Source organism: Hylobates moloch, unplaced genomic scaffold (assembly GCF_009828535.3).
Source record: "Hylobates moloch isolate HMO894 unplaced genomic scaffold, HMol_V3 SCAFFOLD_18, whole genome shotgun sequence".
NCBI classification, from domain to species: Eukaryota; Metazoa; Chordata; class Mammalia; order Primates; family Hylobatidae; genus Hylobates; species Hylobates moloch.
Genome location: NW_026652293.1, coordinates 36,053,277 through 36,078,286, shown reverse-complemented (window position 1 = coordinate 36,078,286; position 25,010 = coordinate 36,053,277). Strand labels below are relative to the sequence as shown.

The window sequence follows — 25,010 nt, the reverse complement described above, 5'->3', positions numbered from 1 at the left end:
TTAATATTTAATCCTATATATGATATCAGCTATAACTTTATTATAATGTCCTTCATGAGATTTTTTTTGGGGGGGAATAGAAAGCTAGCAAAGTAATTAGACAAACATACTGCAGAAAATCATATACATTTTCAAATCAAATACATAAAACCAGCCAGGCACAGTGGCTTATGCCTGTAATACCAGCATTTTGGGAGGCCGAGGCAGGTGGATCACCTCAGGTCAGGAGTTCGAGACCAACCTGACCAACATGGTAAAACACCGTCTCTACTAAAAATACAAAAATTAGCTGGGCATGGTGGCAGGCACCTGTAATCCCACCTATTTGGCTGAGGCAGGAGAATCACTTGAACCCGGGAGGCGGAGGTTGCAGTGAGCCGAGATCCAGCCATTGCACTCCAGCCTGGGCAACAGAGTGAGACTCCATCTTAAAAATAAATAAATAAAATAAAACCTATATTAATCAGAACTAGCAGTTAAGGTATATTTTTTGTTTATTTTACATTGAGAAAGAAGCAACACATAAGAAAAGCTAAAATAAAGGATTTAACAAATCCAACACCAGCTTCCCTTTTGAGTAATACAATTTAGGTGAGGATGCAGTCACTTCAGTTTTTTTTTTCCCTTCTATATGTTCCTACAGTGTATGTCATTATTTGATCTAGTAAAATAACCTGAATAAGAGAAATATCATAGAAGCTCCAGGATAGAATTGGAAAGCTGGCAGAGATGGTACTGAACTGTATTCTCCTAGATTAGTATTTTTCCTAAGTAAGCCAAGTTGTTTTTTTGAGATTTCGTTTTCCACATTAAGAACTCAGGCTTTATTTTAGAAGACAAGGTAGTTTTAGGGATATTTAGAGAACCAAGATGACAAGGTTTGTTGTTGGGGGAGGTTGCATGGAATTTTAGGCTGAATTGAAAGTACCATTTATCAACAGCACTGGAACATGTTTGAAAAGATCTGAACTGTTAATAAAGATTTAATGTCAGCTCCCAGGAAATAAGGTTAACATACTCTTAAGTGTGCTATTTCTTTTTCTACTACTCTTAAAATTACCACTGTCACCAAGGCCTAATTCCTCATGTGGTAGGAGTCAAAGGTGAATACATGGTTTTGCACAGAAAAGTTTTTAACCTATGAAATGGCCCAACTGTTGTCTATATTAATTGGTTTATTTGGTATTTGTAGGGTATTGATGATGTCACTGGTGAACCATTAGTCCAGCAGGAGGATGATAAACCCGAAGCAGTTGCTGCCAGGCTAAGACAGTACAAAGACGTGGCAAAGCCAGTCATTGAATTATACAAGTAAGTGTGCTTCAATAGTTTCATGATAAAAGACAGACTGGAAAGGTGTGGAGCCTGCTGGGAAGAACACGGGGCTGAGGCAGAGTAGTGTTTCTTTAAGACAGATAACCACTAGCGACCCAAAACCTTCCCAGAAGTCAGATGAAATGCTGGATCTGTGCATGAAAGATAAGGTTCCATACTGCTGTTAGAACATAAGGACCCAAACCTGATCATCTCTATCTGTTCTGGATGTAAAACAACATTGAGATTTATTTTCATTTTCTTAAAATTTTAAGTGACTGAGATAGTGGTCCCACATATGTTGATACTCCCACATATAAATATCTGGTTTGGATAGAAGATTAGAAGAGACTTTTGGTGTGTCCCTTCTTGAAGTGCCTGTAAGGAGTTTAACAAAGAAAGGCTAAAACCATAAACCAGAGATTAAAAATCCAAATGGCTGCAGGGGCTAGGGCAGGTATTGGAAATGAGTCTCAAACATGGTGGGGGATGTGTCAAGCTAGACAGTTGAGTGACAGTTGAACTGGACAGGTCTTGGGCTGCTCCAGCCAGTTGTCATTCTAGGGCACACAGGCCAATGATTCCCATTTTTCAAGAATAGCAGAACTCTGGCTTTCTGTGTGTGTGTGTGTGAGGGGGAATCTCAGTTTTCATATTGGCTACATATTTAATTTTTTTAAATAACATGCAAGTCAAACAAAACTTTACGCTGAGTGCATTCAAAATAGCAGTGTATACTCTCTGTTACAATCACTTTCTGGCCTTGTAGTCCCCCAAAAATTTAGCAAACCTTTAGATCAGAGTTTTATGATCATATTATTATGATACATCAATTATGTGTTCCATGATTGACTAAGTAATAAGGGTTTTAGTAAAGCTTTTCAGTGGTTTGCTTTTGAAAATTATATATTGGGGCACATTTGGAATGGCCCCTATAATGCTATTCTTTGATATGTTTTAAAGGGGAGGAAAAAGGTGGCATCATGACAAGCATACCAGAATTGCAAAAGCTATGACCTTATTTAGGTACACCCAGTGGAGGTGTTGATACCTTTGAAAGGGGCTGTTTTAGTACTTAGTGTGATATATGATATAGACCATGAGATCATGCTCGTTTTATGTCTAGGATCTTCTGCACTAATATGTGGAAAAGAAGCCTAAAAAGCCATTGTATGTTGGACTTTGTTTTTCAGGAGCCGAGGAGTGCTCCACCAGTTTTCCGGAACGGAGACGAACAAAATCTGGCCCTACGTTTATACACTTTTCTCAAACAAGATCACACCTATTCAGTCCAAAGAAGCATATTGACCCTGCCCAATGGAAGAACCAGGAAGATGTGGTCATTCATTCAATTGCGTGTGTAGTATTGGTGCTGTGTCCAAATTAGAAGCTAGCTGAGGTAGCTTGCAGCATCTTTTCTAGTTGAAATGGTGAACTGATAGGAAAACAAATGAGTAGACAGAGTTCATGAAGAGGCCCTCCTCTGCCTTTCAAAAGGGTGGTCACCTACCCATGTTTAAGGTGTCTCTGCACATGTCTTAAGCCCATCACAAGAAAGCAAGTACAGTGTGGATTTCAAACAGTGTGTAACTTCAGCTGCAGCTGGTTTTTGACAGCTGTTGCCGTGGTATTCTTTTTTACATGTGATGGTGATAGTGTCTGGTTCTCCCCATCCTCACAAAGGCTATTGAACCACAGCACCAGGAAGCCTGAGAATGAATCCTAAGGGCTCTAGCCCAGGCTTTGTCCCAGCCTTTCCAGTGTGTGCCCTCCTGGTAACAGTGAAACAGTGAAATACTTACTCATAGTGGTTGTTTCTCTGGTCTTGAGTGACTGTGTCCACAGTTCATTTTGTTCCAGTAGGAATAACTCCTTTTCTGCATCCGTACTCCATAGAGTCTCTCCTTTTCAGACATCCTGGGATGAAAGAACTTGGCTTCTTTTTTTTTTGTTTTGTTTTGTTTTTTTTTGAGATCTGTTTTCACTCTTAGGCTGTTAAACAATAATTATTGCTCTTGTCCCTCTCAGATTCTAAGAACTGAGAGTGATGGGGCTGTATTGAATCTCTGTATGCACTGGGAACTGAGCTATGAAGAGCATCTTATTAAACTGCTGGTCTGACTCTATGGATTGACAGTGTTGCTTTCTTTTATTGTGAAAAAAAATTAACCCTCTGAAAGTCTTGGGAACCCCCTAAAGTCTTTTGGGGATCCTCAAAAAGCATGGGAAGTTAAGTATTTAGCTACATAACTGTTGTAAGATCATATCTTATGTATATTAATAATGAGACCGTTTGGAATTACTGGACTAATTGAATAGTTAAGGTTTCTATTCAGGACAATAAAATGTGTTTTGAAAATGCTGCTAACTATTGACGCCGACAGTGTTTCACTCCTATGAGTGACCCAAACATATTATAAATATGTGGTAAAGGGAATGGAGCCTGTGGGGTTGAGCAGAATGTTGTACTAGCTGTGCTTGGACTGAGTATAACAGCTTTATGATTATGAGAAAACAAAATCTTTATTTTTTTCTGTTCCAAAGATTCATCCTATGGGGTGGCCATAAAGTCTAGAATTAGATACTAATATTTTGTCATTCATTATAACATATCAATAAACCATTTGTTAAAAGATTTGCCTGGTTTCCAGACTTGGTGGCCACCTTGAATAATTCTTGCTGTCCTCTGGGAAGGATGATGAAATTTATTCCTGCTGCCTTAAAAATATGTATCCCTTCTTCATGCATCATGACTGTCCCCAGCGAGTGTCCTTTACTATTCCTGGAAGTGACTCCTGTCTAACTTTTCATACTGGTGAGAAGAAGCCTGTTTTAACACTTCAGTGGTGTTGAAACACATTACTTACTTTCGGAAGATGTCCCAGTGAATCCTCTGTCAATTCACCGCCATATGTAATCTATATGATAATGAATGCATCTTCCTTCTAAGTACTGCCCAAACTCTTGCCAGCTCCTCTCCCATTGTCCCTTCATGTGAATATTTTTTGGCTACCTTAGTGGAAATATAGACCAGTTTCCTCCCTATCCATCCTCTCAAACATAATGAGATGGTTTACTTTTTAGATTTATGCAGTGAAAATGCCCAATCAGGTCTATGAATCGTCAGTGCATTATATTGACTCTGAGCACTTTAGAATTTAGAGTTGCAATTGAATGCCAGCTGTGGAGATGGGGTGCATATCAGATATATAGATAAAGCTCAGGTTTGCTAGGGAACCAGGTATAGAGAAAAATAAGTCTGATATGAGGAAAATTGCACAATTTAGAGTAGTTCTGCCATAGAGAAAATTTCCACAAACTAGGAAACGTAGAGAGTTATTCTATAGAATACTCAAAGGAGGAAAGTCCGTGCTTTTTTGGAAACAGGAAAATCTTCGCACTTCTTTCTTCACTTCCCTTTGTGTTTAGCTGACCCTGCAATGTAATCATTGCCTTTGGAGTTTGGGAGAGGTATGGGAAGTGGCCTGATCCCTGCTTCCATAGTTCACTCCTCCATCCATCCTTCCCTCCCTCTTCCCCTCCAACTAAATGGACAATTCTAGCCAACGCTGAGTCACTCAATAAGTCTCAACAGTGGGTGTGTTTGCTGAGATTGTCCAGCAGTTGAGCAGTTTGGTCTCACCTCCTTTGCTAGTTGAGACCAAAAAGAGACAAATACCTTTTTCATGGTCTTTGAAACATAATGCTTATTTTGTGGTCAGTGGCTTTAAAAAAATCTATTTCTGGTTTTCTTCAACAACTCACTAGTTTTCCCTTAAATGATTTTGTAAAAATTAAAGTTATCTCGAAAATGTTTTGACAAAAGTAAAATTAAAGGGACATCTTTTCTTGTTCTTTTTTTTTTTTTCTATTGCCGCACATGACCGTTCTTCACCTTTAAGCAAAGAGAGTGATTCGGATGGTTTCTAAGATGCCAACCTGACCTCGCATTCTGTCATTCTACCCAGCTCTTAATTCAGTTTGCTTCCATTATCCTAATAGGCTTCTTACTTACTTAGAACTTGGAAAGGCTGCCTCCAACACTAACGCAGACTTAAGATAGGTACTGTTTATTGAAAACCTACTGAGTGAAATGTGCGGTTTTAGGACCTTCATAAACATCTCATTTAATCTTTCTAGCATCCTTTGAAATAGCCATGATTTCATGTTGATAAAGAAGACAGGGGTCCCAAGGATGTGAAGCATCTTGCCCAGGCTTCTGCTGCTGGTGACCAGTGTAGCTGGGACTGCAGCCTAGCTTTTCTTGACTCAGAAGACTGAGTTTGTTCCTGGATGTTATTAATAGCTACTAGTGTCCAAGCAACCAAGGGCCTTGAGTCTGCTTGGTTCTGCTTATGGCCTCACACCAAGAATAATGGAGCTAGTCCATGCCTGTAGTCCCAATGCTTTGGGAAGCCATGATGGGAAGATTGTCAGAGGCCAAAAGTTCAAGACCAGGCTGGGCAATATCACAAGACTCCATCTCTACAGAAAAATGAAAAATTAGCCAGGCATGGTGGTGTACACTTGTGGTCCCAGTTACTCAGGAGACTGAGGCAGGAGGATTGCTTGATCCTAGGAGTTCGAGGCTGCACTGAGCTATGATTGCACCTCTGCACCCAAGCCTGGGCGACACAGCAAGACCCTGTCTCTTAAAAAAAAAAAAAATAGAGCTCACCAAAGTGATGTTCACCTTTTTATGACGTTCCTTTTTTTTTTTTTTTCTTTTTCCTTTGCTTAAGCAAAGAAAGCTTCTAGAGGAGAGTCTTAGTTTTCCTGCATAAGACCTCCTTTATGAATAGGATAAAAGACTGTCAGAGTAGGCTGGGCTTGGGCCCAGGCTAATCTATGAAGGAAGCAAGCTCGTGTTCCTTACCTACCCTTTCGGTGTCCATTGGGTTGTGCCCCTGAAGTGACCTTTACCCTTGAGCCATCCCTAGCCATGGTGCTCACACATAGGCTTTTGAGCTCCTTGGAGCTATCCAGACCCTGCTCACTTTTCCTTCCTGAGATCAGAACAAATCACCCCCTTACTCCCAGTCCAAACAAGGTCTTGATGTTAAACTAATCCTTCTTAAAATGCTGGTAGGTAAACAAGCGATGATAAAGCATTGAACACAGGTTAACTCCTGACTTTTGTATCATTGTCTCTCTATTCCATTACACATTAACATGACTCTGAATGCCAAATCCAAACCTTTGCCCACCATCTGCTTGTCGTGCAACAGTTGAGGCAGTAACCAGGGGAGATTCACTTCCTGTCTTGTCCTTCCCCAGGGATCACTTCCCCTGCTGCCCTCCAGCAGCCAAGCTCAGATGAGCTCCATGGTTACCCTAGGTGTGCCCATCTCTTTGGTACGGAAGGAGAAAGGTAAGAATAGCCATCAATGAGGAACGATTCTCGGAGCGAGGGGCCGCTGTGGTTTTTCCTGCTATTTAAGATGTTGAGACCAGATAACTTTAGAAAGATGCCTGCGCAAACCCATAAATAGCGCTTTTATAAAGTTTAGTTCACTGGAACCTGAGTTCAGTATTTGACATTAGCTTTTTGTCCAAAGAGTTGAAGCCTGCTGGAGGTCTTTGCTCAAATAATAAATACCGCATATTTCCAAATGTGTTCAGGCATAGGCACTAGGTACTGTCTGTTTACCCGTTAGGCACATCACATGTATTGGCTAATCAAATCCTCATCAATTACCTATGTAATAATCTAAACTCGCCTCCTTGTATTATAAATGGAAATAATCCTGTTTATTTAAACGGGTTTTCATGTACCTATAGGGATTAGGAAATTCAAAGGGCCTTTTTTATACCTTTCCCTAGTTTGAGCTCCCTGTTCTCTTTAACAGATAAAGCAACATATTTGCTTCAGCCTGGAATCTGTTTTTGGTGCTTTGGTGCAGAGACAGGAAACGGGCACTCAGTCACACTGGTAGTTGCACACTGTATCTACAGAGGGCGTGTCTCATCTGTACTCTGCTGGGTTACAGGATTTCAGGAGGTATTTATGTCCACCTGAGAATTCCGTTTATTACCTTTCATTTAACAGACAGTGTCTTTCCTTTCTGCAGTTGATTTTGCTAGAGAGGCAATTCATAAGGTGAGGTCCTGTTCATAGTATGACTTGCTTTCTCACTATCTCCTTCAATTTTTAGTAACTCCTGGTCTATTTAGTGTCTTTAAAAAAAATAACCTGGTAATGGAGACTTCTTTTAATATGGAAATGTGGTCTAGTAGTAAGTTGTTTCTTTCCACATGTAACTGACCCAGTCTGGTTTCCAAATGAGAAGTGTGCAAGCCCCGGAGGTTGAGAAGCCGTATTTCAACTGTGAAAAAAATCTGCTTCCTGCATCTATTGAAATATAATTGTTCATACTTGCCATCCCTTGTCTTTCTTGTAACAATTTGCACAGTTCTTGCCAGAATAAACGCCATTATCTGTATGCTTCAGGGAGTTCCCTAATTTGATCATTTTGTGTGTGTGTGTGTGTGTGTGTGAGAGAGAGAGAGAGAGAGAGAGAGAGATACTGCAGTAAAACATTTCTAAAGGATGAAAGCTCTTGTATGGCATAGATATGAATTCCTTCCTCTGGTAATAATTAGGTTATTCCCAGAAGCACAGTGTCATTCTTTAAATAAAAGCTTTCCTGTTTAAAGCTTTTCAAAGGAGCAGACCACCTTGAAGATTCCCCCTAGGGTTGATATGTGTCTAATTCATTTTATAAAATTATTATTGTCTTCATTTTAAAGCTTTGGCTGTATAGTCAGAAATGTCCTAAATAACACTATTTTGTATTTAATTTAGAGAAGAGTAAAGGGAAGAAAAATGAAAACTCAGTCTTTATGTAAGCTCCAAGGATATTAGGGCTTAGAAGGCTTTTCTAGTTTTATGAGAATTTGTACTACTGATTTTTATATATTCCTGTTTTCGAGATGAGCAGATCTCTGGGGAAATTGTTGAGTTACAATGGCATTTCACTGTGATCCCTCTCAAGCGCAGATCAGTTCTATAACCCAATGACGAGCTGTCTCTTTGGTTTACTGTCCTGTGAAATGTCAGCTCAAGTTTCCCAGAAGTCGTGTGTTTATGATGAGTCAGAGTGCTTTTCCTCGGTGGGACAGTTGCTGGCCCTCTTCATTTCGGTGTATGTGCTTCAAAGTATCTAAACCTCCAGTCTGATCTGTATATGCTACCCTAACTGTTAATTGTATTATTGATTATTTTGATTATCTTGCTTGAAGGTTCATACTTTTCAATTTGATAGAAATAAAGTTTTTTCTGCTTATAACTAGTGAATTCATTTAATGTTTGTATAGCTTTTTATATTTGATAATATAAAGTTTCACAAATACTTTCATTGATGCCTCTCTGCAACAACTATATTATCAACAATGTTGTCTCCAATTTGCAGAAAAGCAAGATCTTGAACCAAGAATTATTATCCCCAGTCCTGTTTTCTTTTCTGCTACACCATATTGCCTTATTCGTATACCCTTAAATTCCTTATTTGTCCAGCACTTTATTGTTTACAATTTTAATGTACATTCTTTGTTTTTTTCCCTCTAACCACAAGACAACCAGGGATTTTTCTGTTTCTTGAAACATAATGTGAGCAGATTCTCTCCCTGTTTTACACGTTAGGAAACTAGATCAGATTATATGACTCTAAGGTTGTAGCATATGGGATTACTCAGCAGAAGCAGAAACTATAGCAGGTCTATCACATGGGAGCTAGAACCACAAAGAAAATAGAGCTGCTATAGGAGAAGCTCCCTGAGATAGTGAGGGATGGGGAAAAACACTCTGGCATTTCCCAGCCTCACACTCTCCTATCTCTGGGGCGGCTTCCCTTAGCTGAACCCAGCCAGAAGCCAGCTGACACAGGAGCCTGAGAAACATGTTCTAAAGGCTTGTCCATGCCGCTGAAAAGGCAGAGGAAAGGGGAACTGAAGAGGATGGCAATGTGGTAGATTGTATTAAATTTAATGACATCCAGTCCCCTCCTTTTTTTTTTTTTTTGAGACAGGGTCTTGCTTTGTCACCCAGGCTGGAGTGTAGTGATGAAATCATGGCTCACTGTGCAGCCTCAACCTCCTGGTTTCATGTGATCCTTCTGCCTCAGCCTCATTAGTAGCTGAGACTACAGATGTATGCCACAATGGGCTAATTTTTTTTTCTGATTTTTTTGTAGAGACAGGGTCTCACTATGTTGCCCAGGCTGGTCTTAAACTCCTGGGCTCAAGCAGTCCTTCCACTTTGGCCTCCCAAAGTGCTGGAATGACAGGAGTGAGCCACTGTGCCTGGCCACTTTCCCTTCTTTTGGGAGGATTTTACACCTCGGCCCCATTGGCTTCATGCTTGGACATACGGTTTGCTTTGACCAGTGAAATGTGGCCAGAAATGACGTGTGCCACTTCTGAGCAGAAGTTTTAGGAGCTAGGGCATGGTCACCATTCTTTTTCCTTTGCAGTGAGACTGGCGACCTCACAGAGCTCTTTCAACCTGGATCCTAAAATGAAGACGTGGACCGGAGATGTAGCCAATCCATCATAGATGAGTAGTATGCATTAAAAATAAACCTTTGCTTTATAAGCCACTGAGATTTGGATAGAGTTTATTTTCACAGCATAACTTAGCCCAAGCTGACTGACAAAACCGGGCCTAAGACTAATATATCTTGTCATCCAGTTATAACTTTGATTCTTTTATTATGCATTTTTACTCTCTTGGGATGCAAAGATGAATCAGACCCAGTTTTTGCCCGAGACCTCTTCACAATGTACTGGAGGAGATGGACATATTATTAGATTACTCTATACATGACTGTTGGAGTTGATCACTGCACTACAAAGGAAACAACAGAAGTAGTAACTGTCTTGGCTGGCCAAGTAGAGCCCATGGAAGAGCTAATATTTGAGCTGAGTGATGCATGCAAAAGGGAACCCAAGCAGAGGAAATAGTAGGCACAAGGAAGTCTGAGCATGCATGGCAGGTGGAGGCCACAGCAGTGTGAGGCAGGACCGGGGAGATAATGATAAGATTGAATTATGTTGGGAAGGGCCTGGCCTTCATTTGGTTGGTGGTAGGCAGTGTATTACCAAAAAATGACACCATCAGATTTGCACGATAACGTTGTAACTGTACCATAGTCTGAACTAAGATGTGGTAGCAGAGTTCAACAAAAAAGGATGGTTGGATAATAGCAGAAGAGAAAAACTTAAATGACTCTAGGGAACAAAAATGAGTGAAATCGTGGTGAATGTGAGGCAGTGAGTGGTGGGGCTGTGAGGACTGGCGAGCACTGCCCTATCATAGGGGAGCCATTGCTCAGTTCTGGACAGTTGTTACCATCTTACGGATGGTGGCTCAATGCTGCCACCATCATTCAATTTGCCAAAAGAAGCCAAAAATTTTTGTTGCATGTGAAGTTTTATTGTTAAATATTTGCAGTTTTAATTTTAAAAAATTAGGGGAGGGCTTTCCAGCCTTAACAACAACAAAATGCAGAGTTGTCGAGAATTCTGTTTGTATAAGAGAGCACTACCCATTTAAATCACTTGAGTTTTTCCCCTGCTCCATAATTCAACTGATGTGATGTTTTCCCATATTAATTTCAGCCAGTGAATATGTGTATGTATATCCAGTGATTCTCTTTCTCTTTCTCTACCAGGGGGACCACAGTCAAGGCACCACCTTTTGCCTTGCTCAGGACCACAAGGAGTTGGGGACAGGGAACCCTACTATTTGGAAGTGACTAGGAGCTGAGCAGTGCTGAGTCTTTCCTGTGGCCAGTTTTTCTCCTGCCAGGATCCTGGGGTCAGTCCCTTTAACAAGCCTAGAAGGCCTCCCATGAAGAAATTCTATCTCACACCCCATTAGTAGTTGACACGTTGCATCCCTGCCAATCTAGTGCCATATAACCTGAGAGAGGGATGCCATTTCCTGACAAGGAGGAATCAGAAACACAAAAATGAATAGTCCATAACTATATCAGTCAGGACAGACCAGCCACTCTCTTCGAAGTAGTGGCTCACATACACTGACCCCTCCAGATCCACTGACTATGTCAACCATCGTGGGGGCACTGACCATCTCAGACAGGCTACTCTGGACATACTGAACACCATGACATCCTGACTATTCTGGATACATTGATCATATACACCACCACAATATGAAAACCTTCTATTAGTCCAACAGGGTCAAGGAGAAGGGAGGCAGACTAAAATTGCTTAGAGACCTGGGTGAACCATCTTTTATATTTTATCTTTGTTAAAAAAAAAACTTTGGTATGTTTCCTCAGTATAAAGATAATTTAAAGGAGGTGAATTATTTAGGATACACATGAAAGTCTCACCTAAATATTTATAGATATTGCATTTATAAGTTGAGGCTAGATAGTAAGGATTCTGAGAAGATAATGACAGATGCCTAGATCTGAATCTTTCTACACATCTTCAAAAAACCATACATGCTGGGCATGGTGGCTCACACCTGTAATCCCAGCACTTTGGGAGGCTGACACGGGAGTATTGCTTGTGCCCAGTAGTTCAAGGCTGCAGTGAACCAAGATCATGCTACTGCACTCCAGCCTGGGCAGCAGAGAAAGACCCTGTCATTCATAAATAAATAAATAAATACATATATACAGACACACACACATACACACGTACATACAGCTCAACAAGAACAGCAAATAAAATTACAACTCATATCTACTACATACTAGGAAATTTAATACAAATTCTCATTTTGTTTAAGAGGGGAAATCATAGTCCCAGCTATTAAACTCAAGTAGAAGGAAAAGAAAAACAGGAATTATTTGAAAAAAATATAATGCAGTCGGATCCCAGAGAGTCTCACACTAAGTGGAGAAATACTAAGAATAGCCATACTGCATTACAGCACTTGCTACTGGGGAATTGAAGGGGCTTGAAAGTGCATGGGCCCAAACATTTAAGTCTTCAGAGGGTACTGCTTCTGGGAGAGAACAAAGGAACTAAGAAAGAAAAGGTATCTCTTGGAAATTTGGTGATGAAGAGGGAAGAAAAAGTTGGAAGTTAAGAATCCTACAGAAAGAAGAGTTTCATAAAAACGATGACATACTAAACTCCCCTAACACTCCACTCCATGCAGAGAAGGAAAAAAAAAAGAGAGAGAGAGAGAGAAAAGAAAAAAGATGCTGTTCATTAAGGAAATTGCATTTTACTGTACTAACTGAAGAGGTCAGTCTTGAGCTAAGAAACCTAGTAAACTACTCAACTCCTTCAACCTCATTTGTAGAAATACCTGGCCCAAGAAAATCCAACAGTCTTGAAAATGAACAGAAAATCCAGCAGTCTTGAAAACGAACATCCAAAATTATTTTTTAAGAAAAGAAAATGAGAATCAAAATTCTTCAGCTGATGAAAATATTCAAGACCCAACTTCAAGGCAGAGAAAACCACAGTACAACACTTCAAAATAAATCAAATAGTATCAATGACATGTAAAAAACACACAAAACAGAAACTCACAAATGCAAAATAGAAGTGGGTACAAAACAAGAATTTGTGAAATGAGTTGACTGAGCACAGAAACGAAATGAAGGAACACACTAATCCTAAAAATTAGAGCTAAATTATAAGGTATGCAAGAAGGTACAAATTCAAAAAAGTATACAAAGAACACATGAAAAATTGGAATGAAAATTTCCAAGAGAATTGAAACAAAATGAAAAGCCCCAAAAGAAAAGAATAGCTATGGAAGACAAAGAAGATCTAACACACCTATAATTGAGTTTTCTAAAGAAGAAAAACAAAGCAGTGAATCGAGACTAAGATTCAAAGCTATAATCCAATAAAACTTACCAAAAGATTAAGTTGAAAAATCCTGAATCTATTTACTGAAAGGATGCTTTGTGTGAAAATTAACCCCAAGTGGTCAAGTGTAAGATATTTTCTTGTATGCCCAGGAAAATACCTCTAAACCTCCAGGCAAAAAGACCACGTGATTCAATACACAAATCAAAACTACAGTGGAGCAGTGCTTTTCGAGGACAGAAAGTGTGAACCATGGATTTTTATATCCAGTTAAGCTGATCTTCAGTTATCAAGATTGATAAATAGTTTTAAAATGCAAATTCAAGTTATATTTTCTTCTCTCTTTCCTTTCTTCCTTTCCTTTCTTTTCTTCCTTTTCTTCCTTCCTTTCTTTTCTTTGTCTCATATTGTCCTCCAGGCTGGAGTGCAGTGGCGTGATCATAGCTCACTACAGCCTCAAATTCCTGAGCCCAAGTGCCTCAGCCTCCAGAGTAGCTGGGACTTTAGGTGTGTGGCACCATACCTGGCTAATTTTTAATTTTTTGGAGAGATGGGATCTCACTATGTTGCCCAGGCTGGTCTTGAACTCGTGGCCTCAAGCAATCCTTCCACCTTGACATCTCAAAGTATTGGGATTGCAGGAATGAGGCACCATGCCTGTATATTTTAATGTTCCTTATTAGGAATCTTTCTTTTCTTTTCTTTTCTTTTGAGACGGAGTCTCACTCTGTTGCCCAGGCTGGAGTGCAATGGCACGATCTCAGTTCACTGCAACCTCCACCTCCCGGGTTCAAGAGATTCTCCTGCCTCAGTCTCCTGAGTAGCTGGGACTACAGGTGCACAGCACCACACCCAGCTAATTTTGTATTTCTTTTTAGTAGAGATGGGGTTTCACCATGTTAGCCTGGCTGGTCTTGAGCTCCTGACCTCAAGTGATCCGCGCACCTCGGCTACCCAAAGTGCTGGGATTACAGGCATGAGCCACTGTGACTGGCCCTTATTAGGACTCTGTTAACGCTAGATAACAATCCTCATTAAACCAAGAGATAACTGGAGAAAATACAGCAGCTAACTGTGGTGAACATGTCCTTTATTTAATTGAAGAGACTAAAATGAAGGCAGAGACAAAGGCGTGAGGATAATATGTAAATGTTGTATGTCCAAAAGTAGAAATAACAGAACTAAAGAAATAAAAATATAGAAGAACAGAGGGAGACAGAGGAGAGCAGAATAAGCTACTCGATTGCCATATAAGTAATAGGTAGAAACTGGAGGGTATCTGTATTAGTCCATTGTCACGCTGTTAATAAAGACATACCTGGGACTGGGTAATTTATAAAGGGAAGAGGTTTAATTGACTCGCAGTTCAGCATGGCTGGGGAGGCCTTAGAACACTTACAATAATGGCGGAAGAGGACGCAAACATGTCTTCTTCACATGGCGGTAGTAAGAAGAAGTGCCCAGCAAAAATGGGGAAAAGCCCCTTATAAAACCATCAGATCACATGAGAACTCACTATCACGAGAACGGCATGAGGGTAACCGCCCCCATGATTAAATTATCTTCCACAGGGTCCTTCCCACGACACATGGGGATTATGGGAACTATAAGATGAGATTTGGGTGGGAACACAGCCAAACCATATCAGTATCATTTAAAGCTGACAAACCAAGTAGTAGAAGACTAAGTAAAGAAAAAGTTGTGGCAGCATTATACAGCATATTAATAGAAAATAAAAACTTTTCTAAATACCAAAATAAATTGAAAAAGGACAAAGAGAAAAGAATACATAAATGTGGTAAATTTAATACTTAAAATAAATACGAAATAATATGATGAGCTAAGACCAAACACGTCAGCCCTATCCATAAATGCAAATGGGTTTAGTCATTTACTTTAAAAAAAAGTTTTCTCAGAGAAGCTCACAAAACAAAATCCAAGTCTATGGTATACAATGGGCATATCTAAAATAAAATTATTCCGAAAGAGCATATACAAAGAAAATGCAAACAGTAAGAAAACAGAAGTTGTGATTGTGATATAAAAGAAACTAGAATTCAGACCCAAAAGTGCTAAATGAGATAAAGAAGCACACTTCACACAATTCACACAGTCCACACTGAAAATATAATGGATATGAAATGCACCAAATAATACAAAAATCTGTCCAGAATAATCTGGGCAAACCCAGAAGTATATAGGCTTTTTATTTTTAACAAATTTATGCATTATATTTATCTAGATACAGAAATTATAAATACGTTTCTAGGAGCGTAACAAATTCAAAATAATCAATACTTATTAAACATTTCCCCCAACTTCTTATTTAGAATTTTCCCATCTACAGTAAAGTTAAAGGAATTCTGAACCTGGGCTCTTTACCCAGCGTCAGCAACTAAAATTTTTTACATTTGCTTTCTCTCTCCACTGCCCTCCCACTTTCTTTTTTTTCTTTTTTGCCAAAACTTTCTAAAGAAAGTTATAGACAACATGACACTTCATCTAGGGTAACCCATCATCTTGGTTTTGGCCAAGACTGCCCAGTTTTAGCAACGAAAGCCCTGAGTTCAAGGAAATCCCCCAGTCCCAGGCAAACCAAGACTGTTGGCCAACCTACCCCTAAATATTTTAGTATCCATTTCTTTAAACATTTCCTACACAATCACAATGCCATTTTCATAAGAAAATGAACATTAAAATAATTATATATTCTCATCTAATCAAGTCATTTATATTTGCCTAATTATCCCAAAATAAGTTCTCTGGTTACCCTTATACATGCACATGACTGCCCTAAAAGTAGGTTTCCCTTTGTAATTAGTAAGTGATCTGTGGGGTCATGCTCTGAGAAGTTATACATATCCTATTCCTCTAATAGCCTTCATTTAATGGTTTTCATATCCACTGATAATACTTTCCTGAATAAATTATTACCTTGAGAGTTACAAAATGGTCATTTTCTATTTTTCTTTTCTTTCTTCTTCTTTTTTTTTTTTTTATTTGAGATGGAGCTTCACTCTTAATGCCCAGGCTGTAGTGCAATGGCACGATCTTGGCTCACTGGAACCTCCGCCTCCCAGTTTCAAGTGATTCTCCTACCTCAGCCTCCCGAGTAGCTGGGTGTGTGCCACCACACCCGGCTAATTTTGTATTTTTAGTAGAGATGGGGTTTCACCATGTTGGTCAGGCTGGTCTTGAACTCCTGACCTCAGGTGATCCGCCCGCCTTGGTCTCCCAAGTGCTGACATTACAGGAGTGAGCCACCACGCCCGGCCTAAAATGGTCATTTTCTAATCATATCATTTCTTCTATATTCATTAGATTATATTCTTCTATTAAAAAGAAGAGCTTTCCCCTTTTGCCTTTGTCTCTCTCTCTTTCTCTCTGTCTTTGTGGCAGGGTGGAGGATTGGTATCACTATCCACTTCGGTATCACTATCCAATTCTTTTTTCAACTTTTATTTTAGAATCGGGGGTACACGTGCAGGTTTGTTACCTGGGTATATTGTGTGATGCTGAGGATTGACTGGGGTATGAATGATTTTGTCACCCAGGTACAGAGCGTAGTACCCAACAGTTTTTCAACCCTTATCCCTCTTTCTTCCTTGCCCTCTAGTAGTCCCCAGTTTCTGTTGTTGCCATCTTATGTCCCTGAGTACTCAATGTTTAGTTGCCACTTATAAGTGAGAACATGCAGTATTTGTTTTCTGTTCCTGAGTTATTTGCTTAGGACAATGGCCCCCAGCTGCATCCATTTTGCTGTGGAGGACATGACTTTGTTCTCTTTTATAGCTGCATAGTATTCCATGATGTATATGTGCCACATTTTCTTTATCCAATCCACTATTGATGGGCACCTAGGTTGATTCCATGTCTTTGCTATGTGAATAGTGCTGCAATGACCATGCGAATGCATGTGTCTTTTTGGTAGAACAATTTGTTTTCTTTTGGATGTAGACTCAGTAACAGGATTGCTGCGTCAAATGGTAGTTCTGTTTTAAGTTCTTTGAGAAATCTCCACACTGCTTTCCATGGTGTCGGAACTAATTTAGATTCCCTATTCTGTGGGTTGTCTTTTTACTTTTAGATAGTGCCCCTTGACACACAAAAGTTTAAATGTGTGTCATCTAATTTACCTATTTTTTTCTTTTGTTTAAGTACCTATTATGTAATACATGGTCACAAAGATTTACCCCTATGTTTTCTTCTAAGGTTTTATAGTTCTTAAACTTAGGTCTTTGATCCTTTTTTTTTTTTTTTTTTTGAGACAGAGTCTCTCACTCTGCAGCCCAGGCTGGAGTGCAGTGGCGCAATCTCAGCTCACTGCAACCCCTGCCTCCAGGGTTCAAGTGATTTTCATACGTCAGCAACCCAAGTAGCTGGAATTACAGGTGTGCACCACCATGCCCAGCTAATTTTTGTATTTTTAGTAGAGATGTGGTTTCACCATGTTGGCCAGGCTGGTCTCAAATACCAGACCTCAAGTGATCCACCTGCCTTGGCCTCCCAAAGTGCTAGGATTACAGGCATGAGCTGCTGCACCCGGCCCATTTTGCATTAATTTTTGCTTATGGTGTGAGGTAGAGATCCAACAATTCTTTTACATGTGAACGTGCAGTCGTCCCAGCACCATTTGCTAGAATGGCCTTTCTTTCCTTATTGAATTGTCTTTCCCACCCATATTGAAAAAATTGACCATAAGTGTATGATTTTATTTCTGGACTCTCAATTCTATTCCATTGATCTATGTCTGTCTTTATGCTAGTACCACACAGTCTTTATGGCTGTAGCTTTGTAGTACATTTTTTTTTCTTTTTCTTTTTCTTTCTTTTTTTTTTTTGGGAGACGGAGTCTTGCTCTGTAGCCCAGGCTGGAGTGCAGTGGCGTGATCTCGGCTCACTGCAAGCTCTGCCTCGCGGGTTCACGCCATTCTCCTGCCTCAGCCTCCTGAGTAGCTGGGGCTACAGGCACCCGCCACCACGCCCGGCTAAATTTTTTTTGTATTTTTAGTAGAGACGGGGTTTCACCATATTAGCCAGGATGGTCTCAATCTCCTGACCTCGTGATCCGCCCGTCTCGGCTTCCCAAAGTGCTGGGATTACAGGCGTGAGCCGTCGCGCCCGGCCGCTTTGTAGTACATTTTAAGACAGAAAGTGCGAGCTCTCTAACTTCGTTGTTTTCTTTTAAGAATGTTTTGACTCTTCCGGATCCCTTACATTTCTATACGAATTTTAGGATCAGATTGTTGGTTTCAAAAAAATAGCTAGGATTTTGATAGGGATTTGTTAAATCTGTAGATCCATCTGGGAGTACTGCCATCTTAACAATATTAAGTCTTCCAATATATGAATTTGTGATGTCTTTCCATTTATTTAGCTCTTTGATTTATTTCAATGATGTTTTATAATTTTCAGTGTACAAGTCTTAAAATTTATTTTGAAAACGTTTATTCTTAAGTACTTTATTTGTTTGATGCAGTTGTAAATGGAATTTTCATACTCATTTTGAGATTATTTATTGCTCGTATGTAGAAATACAATTGATTTTTGTATATTGATCTTATATTCTGACACCTTGTCAAACTCCTTTATTAGCTCTAATTATTATTTCTTCTCTTACTCAAATTGTCCCGAATTTGGTGAGACCCTCTTCAAATTGTTCTTGTTTCTTTTTAAATGTGGTACCATCAGGGTTTGAGTGCTTCTGTGAGTTTTGGCATAAGATCTCACAGTCATCCAATACTTTCCCTTTCAAGACCTGGAATTAACTATTTTTCCAAAGAGCCTTGGTTTCTTTTAGTGGTGAAGGGTATTTTCCACTTCTTAATTTTAATTGTTTTATCTTGTCCAATTACACTAGTTAATATTTCCAATACACTGTTAAATAGTGATGGAGATAATGTCATCTTTGACTTGTTCCTGACCTTAGAAGAAACATCTCTCATGTTTCTCCATTAAATAAGAATTCTTAAACTTCCTGTTTTAAAAGTTTGCCACACCCCTTTTATTGATTTTTTCCTGAAGTTTTAATTATGGGTATATGTTACAATCCATTTAATTTATGCTTTTATCTTTTAAAATCCCCTTCCTGGTGCTTTCTTTTAGTTCAGTTTGTTGTTTTTCTAGCCCTTGATAATTTAATTAATTTATATTTGTTATTTTTTATATGTATTTAAGGTTGTGGATTTTTTTCTGATATTTGTTATAATAGCTCACAAATTCAGAAATGTAACATTTTTCATTATAATATTTTTCCAGAAATTCTCCGATGTTGTTTTGTATATTCTCTTTCACACGGTGGTTGCTCAATAGTTTTTCTTTTAGATTTCTAGGTAGAAGGGCTTTTTAGTTTTGATATTAATTTCTAGCTTTATTGCAGTGTGACCAAATAATTTTTTTTGTATTATGCCTACTTGATGGAACTTTTGAAGATTTTTTTTGGTCAAATTTTGTGACTCTCCATGAGTGCTTAAAAAGAAGCTATGTTCCTCTCTCACTGCATATCAGCATTTAAGTCATGGACTGTGAAAAAGTTCAATTATTAGTTTCATTAAGTGTTGCACTGGGACCCAACCAATCAGCACTCCCGACTCAAAGGCCCCCCCACCCCCCACCAAATTATTCTTAAAAACTCTGATCCCTGAATGCTCTGAGAGAATTATTTGAGTAATAATAAAACTCTGGTCTCCCACACAGCTGGCTCTGCATGAATTACTCTTTCTCTATTTCAATTCCCCTCTCTTGATACATTGGTTCTGTCTAGGCAGTGGGCAAGGTGAACCTGTTGGGCAGTTACAAATTTGGGGGCTTGTCTGGGATTGCCCTTGTTGGCAATGGTTCTGTAGCTTCCCTCTGGTGACAGATCCTGAGGCCAGCCCAAGTGGTCATCTAGTTCTCTTAAACTGGAGGCTGACTCCGGCACCCATCTGTAGTGGCGAGGCACTGCCAACCCAATGAACTGACATTTGTGAACCCATTGATATGACTCAACACACTCCAAACTAGAGATTCGGCAGCAAAAGAAGAGGTGACATGTACAAGGGATACCCCGGTTTCTCCTTCTTGTTTGCTGATTCTTTACAAACAGGTTGGTTGTGTTTCATTTCCTCCTGACTGGGGATATACTCATGACTAATGGATTCCTCAAATGAGTTTCTGATCTTATTTAACTTCCAACTGGGCTCTTCAGTAGAACCCCAAATCCTATTTTATCTCTATTGTTTCAAACTCCTCTCATGTTGAGTTTTGATTTTGTCACCAAAGCTGTTAGGGAGAAGGAAAGTAGGCTATACATTCCCTCCTTCACCACGCTTGACTATCTTTATCTCACGTCTCATCAGGGAGACCTAAAATGGGAGAGGAGGAAAATCAGAGGGACAGGATCCAGTAGTCCTAGAGCAAGACTCCTGCAAAGATCAGTGGGAGCGGAAGTAGATCCATGTATTTAAAGCAAGGTCACACCTGTTTCATCATGTACAAGGCTTCCTTCTTAGCCTTGGATGGTTCAGTGGCTTAGATGCAAGTAAAATCATGCTGATTAGATTTACAGCTGTGAGAGATCACTATCTGGATAAAAAATAAAGATTTCAAAAGACCTTGAGTCTAGGTCAAAACAACAAAATGCAATTAAATGCTAAGTTCTATATTTATGTTTTAAAATTCAGTTACAAAAGTATATAGGATAGGAGAAACTTGGTTTGATAACAATTTATATGAAAAAAATTCTAAGATTTTAGATGACTCTAAATGAGCTCAACCTAATGTTAAAAAATCTTCCACACCCTCAAAAACATCTGATAAAATCTTGGTTCCTATAATAGAAATGTAGTATTGTATTCAGATTCATGAAAGTGATCATATAATTGAACTCAGCACTGGAAATATTTCCAGATATATTTATTGTAAATAAAAAATATGAACAATGTGTACATTATGACACCATTTGTGTAAATAATATCATATATGTGTGTGTATGTGCTTGTCTTGTGGAATAGATATGAAGAACGTTCTACATTTAGGTTTCAACATTCAGTTGCAGAAGTATAACCTTCATAACATTTTTAAAATGCTTTAAATCCTTTCTCATGGCCATGCATCTTGGTAGACACTGAACATAGAAGTTGGGCAATGTATGAAGAACTTAGGAGGGCTCTAGGTTCTATTTTTTAGAAAGATATTGTGAAAGGAGAAAATATTCAAAGGAGAGCAAAAGGATATAGAAGGAGCAGAAGGAGGGTGTGACAGGGGAGGGGACAACTGTTTGTATTCTTCAGCTGTAATGAGTAGCCCAAGGCAGAACAAAGACCAGCAACAAAACGCCATAAGAAGACAGTTCTGTGTTCAATTCAAGGAAGGCCTGCAATGCTCAAATTATCCTGTTACAGATAAGACTGAGTTTCCTTTCCTTTGTGTCCCCTGCCAACTGGGATGATGATGATGTTATGAACAATAATGCTTACCATTTATTGAGTGTTTACTGAGTGTTTTTCACTATCTTGTTTAATCCTCCCTACAATGCTATGAAGGTCAGAGAGATTAAATAACTTGCCCAAGGGTTGAGTGTCCACCCACAACCCCACAAAAGAGGGTATGTTGGTCTGTTTGGGCTACTGTAACAAAATACTATAAATTGAGTTGGGTAGTTACAAAGAACAGAAATCTCTTTCTTTCTTTCTTTTTCTTTTCTTTCTTTACACCTTTGACTTCTTAGGCTCAAGTGATCTTCCCACCTCAGCCTCCCAAAGTGTTGTTATTACGGGCATGAGCCACCATGTCCAGCCCAGAAATTTCCTTTTCGTAGTTGTAAAGGCTGGGAAGTCCAAGATAAAGACAGGTGTGGTCTCTGGTGAAGGCATGCTTTCTGGCTCATAGATAATGTCTTCTTGCTGTGTCCTCACATGGTGGAAGGGGCAAGGCAGCTCTCTGGGCCTCTTTTATAAGGTCACTAATCCATTCATAAGGGCCCCACCCTCATGACCTAATTACCTCTCAAAGGCCCAGTCTCCTAATACCATCACCCTAGTGATTAGGTTTTAATGTACACATTTTGAGAGACAGAAACATTCAGACCATTGCAAAGGGGATAGTCCAGTATGTCTATATTTCATGCACTTTTTGCAAAATGAGAGTACAGCCTGTTTGACAATCCATCGTAAGGTTTGATACACACTGGATGTTCAGTGTACATCAGTTGAAGGAGAAACAATAATCTATGGCCAGGTGTGGTGGCTCACACCTGTAATCTCAGCACTTTGGGAGGCCGAGGTGGGCAGATTGCTTGAGGTCAGGAGTTCGAGACCACCCTGGCCAACATGGTGAAACCCCATCTCTACTAAAAATACAAAAATTAGCCAGGCATGGTGGTAAGTGCTTGTAATCCCAGCTACTCTGGAGGCTGAGGCAGGAGAATCTCTTGAACCCAGGAGGTGGAGGTTGCAATAAGCCAAGATCTCACCACTGCACTCCAGCCTGGGCAACAGAGCGAGACTCCATCCCCTGCTCCAAAACAAATAATAATAATAATAATCTCTGAAAAGGAGTAAGCCATAGTGAAATAAGAAGGACTTTGGAATAAAATGCTCTGCTTGTGCAGATCTTGAAATGAGCCCAAGGTACGTGAATCACATTTCTAGAGCAGCCCTTGTCCAATAGAACATTCTGTAACGATAGAAATGTTCCATGACTGTGACATACAATAGATAGCCACTAGCCACATGTAGGTCTCACTCTTTTTTTTTTGAGACGGAGTCTCACTCTGTCACCAGGCTGGAGTACAGTGGCACAATCTTGGCTCACTGCAACCTCCACCTCCCGGGTTCAAGTGATTCTCCTCCCTCAGCCTCCTGAGTAGCTGGGATTACAGGCGCGCATCACCACGCCCGGCTAATTTTTTTTTGTATTTTTTAATAGAGACGGGGTTTCATCGTGTTGGTTAGGCTGGTGTCAAACTCCTGACCTCGTGATCCGCCCACCTCGGCCTCCCAAAGTGCTGGGATTACAGGCGTGAGCCACCGCGCCCGGCCAGGTCTCACTCTTTAATCTTGTGAAATTTTTAGCAAAATGAGAGTGCAGCCTATTTGACAATCCACTGTAAGGTTTGATATATGTGGATGTTCAGTGTACACTAGTCGAAGGAGAAAGGAATAGGAGTAAACCATAGTGAAACAAGAAGGGCTTTGGAATAAAATGCTTTGCTTGTGGGTATAGATCTTGAAACAAGCCCAAAGTACATGAAGCATGTTTCTAGAGCAGTGACTGTCCAATAGAATATTCTGGAATGATAGAAATGTTTCATGACTATGACATACAATAGATAGCTACTAGCCACACGTAGGTATCACTCTTTAATTTTGTAAACTTTAGATTAAAAAATAAATTTAAAGTGGAGACTACCCTTAATTGTTTTCTGCACTAACGACAGTCCTACTGTCATTGCCATTGGGGAAACAGAAACGTGAAACAACACTGTTGGTTCCAGTGGCTCCAGAAGCATCTGGGTTAGGTTATATAGTTTAGCTTATATTCTGGAATGTAAGTTTATATTAGGTTATGTAGTTTAGCTTATATTCTGGAACTTTCTGTAAAAGAGGACGGGCAACAGCGTTCCTCAAGCATAATAAAAGAAAGAAGTTTCAAGGATGTGATCTCCAAAAACCAAGACCTTCTTATTTCTCTCTCTTTAGCCACACACATGCATATACCACACATTTATTTATTCATTGCAAAAAAAAAAAATGCCATTCTGTCAGGTATGGTGGCTCACGCCTGTAATCCCAGCACTTTGGGAGGCTGAGGTGGGAGAATCGCTTGAGCCCAGGAATTCAAACCAGCCTGGGCAATAGAGTGAGACCCTGTCTCTACAGAAAATAAAACAATTAGCTGGATGTGATGGTGTGTGCCTATAGTCCCAGCTACTCTGGAGGCTGAGGTGGGAGGAATGTCTGAGCCTGGGAGGTTGAGGCTACAGTGAGCTGAGATCACATCACTGTACTCCAGCCTGGGTGACCGAGTGAAACCCTGTCTCAAAAAAAAAAAAAAAAAAGCCATCCTTTTTGTCTGTCACTGTCTCTCTCAGTGGACAAAGTATTATAGTAAGCTACCGTTTACTGAGACTTTTTCATCATTTACATGTAACAGCAAAACCTATCACAACTGTGAATTAGGTGCTAGGTATTATTTCCATTTTACGGATTGGGAAACAGAGACTTAGAGAAGTTAGGCAAGTTGGCCAAGGCTGTAAAGTCAGTCAGTGGCCGAGCTAGGATTCACACAGTTGCGCTTAGCTGGGAAGTCTAGGTCCTTTCTGCCAGCTCCCCTCCACTCACACCACACACACGTGTGCATATACATGCATGTACACACACGAATCTTGTATCCTGTTGACTTTGAGTACTGTCATAATCATATTTCTGGACCTAGCTTTGTAAACACAGTGACATGCATGGAATTCAGGATTTTTTTTTTTCCCATTTTGTTTTTCTCCACGCCCAGTGAGCCAGATGCACAAATAAGTAGGCTTACTTGGTTTGCATTTTTGACATTTGAAAAGAAATTCCATGTTGCTTGTGCTCATGAACGTGCCTCAGGCACTTGGGTGTTTCCACATGGTGGAAGATCTTCTCTCAGACCACATTCTTTTCCCATGGGCTCCAGGGACTGTGGCAAAAGTCTGCCACTGGATCTGCCTGGAGCAAGCAGCGACTGTGGGAGTCAGAGGCTTCTGGTCTTTTTTCAGCTCCAGTTGGAAGAGTGCCATAAAACCATGTGATGTTTGGACTAAAAGGGCAAGCCAAAGAATGTCCCTTGCATCTTCCTCTGACCAGTGAAGTCTAAGCAGTGAGCAAGGGAGCCTCTCAAAGGAGCTCTTTCAATCCACTGGATGTGCCAGGACTCACC

At 39.9% G+C, this 25,010-nt stretch overlaps 1 protein-coding gene across 4 annotated transcripts in view; it reads left to right on the top strand.

Annotated features, from left to right (window-relative positions):
- AK4 (adenylate kinase 4) overlaps nucleotides 1-8,603 on the top strand; it is an 84,999-nt gene extending 76,396 nt beyond the window's left edge. For all 4 annotated transcript variants that reach the window (XM_032136612.2, XM_032136615.2, XM_032136613.2 and 1 more), the window contains 2 exons: nucleotides 1,193-1,311; nucleotides 2,508-8,603. In XM_032136612.2, the coding sequence (XP_031992503.1) occupies nucleotides 1,193-1,311; nucleotides 2,508-2,622 (234 nt within the window). In that variant the 3' untranslated portion in view covers nucleotides 2,623-8,603. The remainder of the gene's footprint in view (nucleotides 1-1,192; nucleotides 1,312-2,507) is intronic.
- Nucleotides 8,604-25,010: the final 16,407 nt, after the last annotated feature.